The sequence below is a fragment of the Mangifera indica genome, chromosome 19, assembly GCF_011075055.1.
Source record: "Mangifera indica cultivar Alphonso chromosome 19, CATAS_Mindica_2.1, whole genome shotgun sequence".
Classification (NCBI taxonomy): Eukaryota; Viridiplantae; Streptophyta; class Magnoliopsida; order Sapindales; family Anacardiaceae; genus Mangifera; species Mangifera indica.
This window is the reverse complement of record NC_058155.1, coordinates 2,024,059-2,030,797: the sequence shown is the minus strand read 5'-3', so window position 1 is coordinate 2,030,797 and position 6,739 is coordinate 2,024,059. Positions and strand designations below refer to the sequence as shown.

Below are 6,739 nucleotides of genomic sequence, written 5' to 3'. Positions count from 1 at the left end.
AAACAAATAAAGGTTTATGCAGATAATTAACAATAGTAAAAAACAATTTAATAGATAAACAAAAAGTTGATTCGATGTTATACGCAATAGTTCTTAATCTATGCTTTTATTACTGAGCCATCACTAGTACGTATACACATTTATGAATGAACAGTGGCATTTATCACAGAAGAAATGATTTGTAGCCAGCAACTTGTATATTCACGAGAATTCTAGCAAGTTCCATCACCGCTGCTTCAATACAAAAACTCATGAATAACAGCTAAAAGCTTCAGCTAGTTTACTCAAAAGACATCTTATCATTTATCCCAAATCAACTTTATTTTTAAAGGCATATGGCTCGCAACATGATTTCCATAATAGCAATCTAACCCACACCAACCAATCGAAGCAGCAATGCTATAAATGTACATTCATGGATGGCGGTTTCATTCCAAAATATTTACTCAAAAAAATGATGAGAATTAGAGAGGAATTTTTATGGATATGTTTGGTTTTTGGGTGGTTATCATGTAGGGTTTGGTCACAGTTGCCACAGCCACAGCCACAGGGGCTCCAAGTGCCTTGTTTCTTCATCTTTGGAGACTCGTTGGTGGATAATGGAAACAACAACAGGATACTCACACTCGCTAGGGCTAATTATAGACCTTATGGCATCGACTTTCCTCAGGGTACTACTGGTCGATTCACCAATGGCCGAACTTATGTCGATGCGCTCGGTATATACACTACTAACAAAATAGATTTTCTTCTAAAGTTTTATCTTTTATTTTTGTACGATTAATTTTTACTTTTTATTGGTTTTATTTTTTAATTTTTTCGTGATTGCTTATTGCAACACTATTTTGAAAAAAGATGACTCTGTCACCAAAACACATTTTCCCTGCTGTGAATGTTTTCCTAACCCACCTAATATTTTGCAGCTCAACTCTTGGGATTCCCATTTTACATTCCACCGTATTCAAGAACTCGGGGCCCATCATTGTTGAGGGGAGTGAATTATGCATCTGGAGCAGCTGGCATTCTTGATGTTACAGGCAACAATTTGGTACTTTGATGATAAAGAAACCCTATTAATTTTATAATTTATTTAGGCGCGAGCGTTCTAGATTGTTAAGAAATTTATATTATATTAGTCTCTTATATTGTGATAAATTAACGTTTGTTGAATTTGATAGGGTGATCACACTTCCATGAACCAGCAAGTAGCTGATTTTGCAGAAACAGTGATTCAAATGAGGAGGTTTTACAGAGGAGACGCAAATGCACTCAACAGCTATCTCAGCAAATGCATATTTTACAGCGGAATGGGAAGTAACGACTATCTTAACAATTATTTTATGACTGATTTCTATTCATCTCATTCAGCTTATACTCCCAAAGCTTTCGCTGGTTTACTTCTAAATGATTACACCCGCCAATTAACGGTTAGTTTATGTCTTTCAGCTCTAGATAATTTTCCACCACAAGAGAAAACATCGACAAATTTAAGAAGACTCATAATAATAGGATTTTGCAATTAAAATTCTTAAAAAATAATTTGAGTAAATTATTTTTAAGAAATTATGTGATTAAGTTAGTGGGTGTATAGAGGTTTTTTTCTTTTTTTTTTTTAATGGCAGAGACCTTAGTCTAAATTCGTAGCTTTTTGTTTTTTTTTTGGTTATGAAAACATAATTACTATTTTTTTTTATTTTAATTAATATCTAAAATTCATAGTAAGCAAATGCATTTTCATTATTTTACAAACCTCAGAAGGACTTTTTGATAGTCAATCAAATTTTAGGGAGACCATTGTCATTAACCCTTCATTTTATTTATAAAGTTTATAGAAGGTTAAAACTATACTTCTACTTGGAGAAGAGATTTATGATAGAAATTAAAAATTAAATACTGAATTCACACATGTATTTTAATAAAAAATATAAAGGAAGCAAATGAAGATTAATTAATGAAGAACAAACAATGTTATTAGGTTATAAGTGATTCATACATAAAATATTCATTCTTAAACTAAACTTAGATCAATTGAGTGTCAATCGTATCATGTTCTGAACCTGATATGAAGTTACTTGAATTTGTTATTATTCAGCAATTGTATAACTTGGGGGCTCGGAAAGTAATTGTGACATTAGTTGGACCAATCGGTTGCATACCGTATGAGCTAGCACGATTCAATGGTAACAACACCAGATGCAATGAGAATATCAACAAGGCCATTTCTTTCTTCAACTCAGGCCTCCGCAAGCTGGTTGATCAATTTAATGGTGGTCAGCTTCCTGGAGCAAAGTTCATTTTAATTGATTCCTTCCAAAGCTCCAACGATCTATATTTGAATGGATCTACTTATGGTAATAATATTCTACTACTTTTTCATATGTTTCATTTTTTTTTTATTAACATAAACTAGTCAGCAATAACATAATCTATCTTGCCTAATCCTGTTTTAGTCTTTAAACTCAATATGATTGTTTGCTAAAAAATTTTGTTTGGATTAGAATTAATACTGTGTCCCTGTCTCTGGACATTAAACTTAACCCTCACAAATCACCCCATCCACAGAATTTGGTGTCTAGGGATTGGGGCCGGTATCCCCGCATAAAGGAGGCAAAATCCACCATGCACTCATACTCAGTCCTTTGTAATTATAGTAATTTTATGTGTATACACTTTTGAGTAGATAATTGAATTCATAGATGATTGTCATTATATGATTAATTGTTAATTTATTATTAATTCAAAATTATTCAAAGAAAGATATAAATCATATGCTAAATAAAAAAAAACTTTAGTTATTCAACCACTTGTCTCCAATACTAGAGGAAGATCTCTGTACCTTCGCGTAAGAGCATATTTTGTTTTGGGTAGCAGACCGTTGTGTTTTCTGGCACTCCTAGGTTTATCCCACTTGAGGACATGCATGACCTTTTAAGAGTATCTTGAAACAACAAAGATAGAACTTGTCTTTGGTACATTTTGGAGCAATCTTTATATATTCTTGTCTTACCTATTTTTATATTAAATGTTTGGAGATTTTTAAATGATAATTTGCAGGATTTGAAGTGATAGACAAGGGATGCTGTGGAGTAGGTAGGAACAATGGGCAAATTACTTGTCTTCCTCTTCAACAACCTTGTGCTGATCGCAGAAAGTACTTGTTTTGGGATGCTTTTCATCCCTCTGAAATGGCTAACAATTTATTAGCTAGAGCAACGTATTCTACTCAATCATACACTTATCCAATCAACATTCAGCAATTGGCAAGTCTCTAGCTAATTCATTAGTGCTCTTGGGCTTCTCGGAATTGAAGGTGCAGCAAAGAAAAAAATTCTTGTTTCTCGAATTGTTTGTTGTTTGTGTCGGATCAACATATGGAATGAATAAAAGATTATTTCATCGTTTATTGACAATGAATGGCTTCTGAAATTTCTACTTAAATGTTTGCAAAAGTTTCCTCTTTCTTCATCTCAATTATTTCACCAAGGGTTGACACAGCTATACTCAAAGCCAATAACTAAAAAGATTAACGCGAGGTTATGTATTATACACACATATGTTTAAGTGAGGAATGTTAAAAAATTCTGATCAGCTACTTAGAAATTTACTAACAAGAGAAAGAAGTTTGAGATCAAATCGAAAAGACACTGTCAATGTAATTTCCACTGGAGAAAAAGGATTTATCGAGAGTTAGTATTGCATTTTTTATGTTTTCTGTTAAAGACACTGCTCTGTTATGACAGTTTGAGTTGCCGTTAAATATCAAAGGCACTCAAACGTTATTCTCTTATTTTATGCAGAACTCTCTCGGTCAGTTTTCTCTCTATAAACCCTAGCTTCTACATATTTCATTCTTTGTGATTTTAAATCTTATTGTTCCTGATTTTAATTTTTCGGTTGATCCTCTTGCTGCTCATGGTATCAAAATTAGAGATGACTGGCGTCGATCTCGTGGTTGATGAGAGAGCTTCATTGAGTACTCAAATTAATTCTTTCATCAATCTTCTAGATCCGACCATTGACGCACAAAATCAAACACTTTGTTCACTGACTCTTATCTCAAACCTTTAATCAATCAAACCCAAACTTATAAGAGCTAATTATAGGTTCTTGAAATCACAAGTTCTATTCACTGTCAAAGCACATGACCTAAAAAAACACCTTATTGGCATTGTCCCCTGTCCTCCTCCATGTATACAGTTTCAAAGGAGTTACTGATGCTTCTATCATCCACAGAAAACCTAATCCTGAGTATTTGATACGGAAATAAATTGATAAATTGTTAGTTAGTTGGTTATTAAGTTCTATATTAGGAAATATGTTCAGTGTAATCTTTGACAGTAAATTTGTATCTACAATTTGGAATTTAAAGTTTTTTTTTTGGTAAAGAGGAACCCACTCGAGTTGGACCATCATATTGAGATCAAATCAATCATATCGATCTTATAACTATTAACTTAAGTAAAACAAGAATTTAATATTGATATATTATCAGAAAAGACTTAAATTTATATTTTTTTATATATAAAGTTTTTGTCACTCAAGTTCTCCACTAGGGGTTTGGAATCCAAAGTTGATGCTCTCTCACTTTAAGAGGCACAATTTTTGTTACAAAAGAATGAGCTAAGGGTAGAAAAATCCTAAAAAATAGTCAATTATGTTATTGCCATGGAGTTCCAGTGGGGATTTGTTAATATCGTGAGTCTAGAAAAGCAAGCTTAATTTTCTGAAAAAATACCTAATACTCCTAATTTTCCTCAACCACATGACACTTATAATTCCCACTTATACACAACAACCAGCATAGAAATCCTGTTACCCTTGGACTGTTTCCAGTCCCAACAAATTCTGTCCAAAGTACCTACTTATCCTACAACCTCTTACCTGACCAAAATTTTCAATACATCAACCTTAGAGGCAAGGGTAGAGGGTATGGTATAGGAAAGATAATTTGCCAAGTATGTGGAAAACCCAGACACGTGGCACACCAGCGCTTTCAAATGTTCAATAAGCCTACAGTATACTCACAGCCACTCTTCAATTTTATCATTCCATTGGACAACCTGGAGCACCTATCACTCAACAAACACAATCACCTTTGGACCCAAACCAGTACACAACACCAAATATCTACACCCCATCATATGCACCAAGTTATCAACCCAAAACTCCAACACAAACCTACCTCAACAATTCCTCAGGTTACCCAATCAATTGCACCAATCAACACCTTCACCAGCATATGTCCCAATTACTTTTATCCCAAACACATACATATACTCAAGCCTACATAACACAACAACATCCTTCAGACTCAAATTACACTCAAACCTTACCCTAGATCAACCCTGCAACCCTCATTGCAACACCTACAACCATCCAAGACAAAGTCTGGTACATGCACTTTAAAGCAACAGACCACGTCACGTCAGACTTGTCTCAACTCTCAGTTGCTACCTCATATCAGGGTTTAGATCATCTACATGTTGGCATCTTCTCATATCCTTCATTGGACATACTGTTTTGCCTAGTTACTCATTTTGAAAAGCTTTACATTTAAAAAATGTTCTCTCTATGTCTCATATAGCCAAAAATTTAGTCAATATCTCCAAAATAACTAAGGATAACAACGTTGTTGTGGAATTTGCTACTGAGTACTGTGTCATTAGGGACAAAATAACGCACACTATTTACTAGAAGGAATAAAAAAAGGGTTTGTACCAACTGTTACACCGCTTCCATGCTCACTTGTTTTTTATCAATGGTATCTTGTTTATGGGGAATGTTAATGTCCTACTGGCTAAGTGTTATGAGGATGTTTTGTCAAAGAATTCAAGTGGGTTCCATTTTTAAGGAAGATTACAATTATGATCTGGACTTGAAGAGACTTTTTCACTTTGTAGACTATCAAATAGGAGTTACCTAATTGCTAGTCATTCCTACATATGCCTATACTTTGAATAGGATTTTAGTCGGCTAGGACCCATAAAATCGAGGCATCCGTTTATCACGGAATCATGATTTGAATGGTTTTTTTATCTTGCTTTAATACTTGTAGAAGGTAAATCATTCTTCTCAGGATTTGGTTCTTTAACCTAGAATATTGTTTAGTTATTATTTGGTAGTCATCATATCTAATCATACTCGAGAGTTAATTTTAAGGGAAGACTTTTTGACTCTTACAAAAATTGTTCTCAATTCTTGGATTATAAAATGAACTTTAAGAACTTTAAGAATCTTTTATCACATAAAGATCTCACCATATCTTTTAGATTATGTAAATTAACATTATTGTGATTCTGTATATTTTGAGTTATGTGTCTATTTTATCGTTTCACTTATAAAATATAATTGGACATTCACTATTACATCTTGATATTACCGACATGTGATTGTGAATAAAATAAAATAGATAGGATGGATTATCCTTCAGTTTTTTTGTTTTTTAGCTATAAAAGGCGGGGAAAAATGAACTAATTTGTATGCATCACATAAAGTTTCTTTCTTGACTTAATCTGTATATGCTTCATAAGTTTTCCTTAAAATTTTCCTTTTAGATCTAATGGACTGGGTCCTCCATGGAAGAGGAGATGCTTGTTGGTAAGTGGTTTGTGTCTATTTGCCATTATACTTGTCATTTTCTTAACTTGATAGGAGTGTTGTTCGTCATTATGGTTTTTCTTATATGGGTGTGTCATCAGTTGTCTATGAACCTTTGTAGCCTAGAGCCATTTTTTTTGTT

The 6,739-nt window shown here is 33.4% G+C and overlaps 1 protein-coding gene across 1 annotated transcript; it reads left to right on the top strand.

Annotated features, from left to right (window-relative positions):
* The first annotated feature begins 445 nt into the window (after positions 1 to 445).
* LOC123203618 (GDSL esterase/lipase At1g33811) lies at positions 446 to 3,410 on the top strand. The gene is made up of 5 exons (XM_044620058.1): positions 446 to 719; positions 924 to 1,048; positions 1,179 to 1,427; positions 2,093 to 2,351; positions 3,055 to 3,410. The coding sequence occupies exons 1-5, from the start codon at positions 455 to 457 to the stop codon at positions 3,270 to 3,272; spliced, it is 1,116 nt and encodes a 371-aa protein (XP_044475993.1). The 5' UTR covers positions 446 to 454; the 3' UTR covers positions 3,273 to 3,410.
* The last annotated feature ends 3,329 nt before the right edge of the window (positions 3,411 to 6,739 follow it).

Excerpts from the sequence above, each read along its gene's own strand:
- LOC123203618 (XM_044620058.1), top strand. The coding sequence starts at position 455 with ATGATGAGAATTAGAGAGGAATTTTTATGGATATGTTTGGTTTTTGGG. Across the intron at positions 720-923 it reads AACTTATGTCGATGCGCTCG|CTCAACTCTTGGGATTCCCA; the intron begins GTATATACACTA and ends AATATTTTGCAG. Across the intron at positions 2,352-3,054 it reads TTTGAATGGATCTACTTATG|GATTTGAAGTGATAGACAAG; the intron begins GTAATAATATTC and ends GATAATTTGCAG.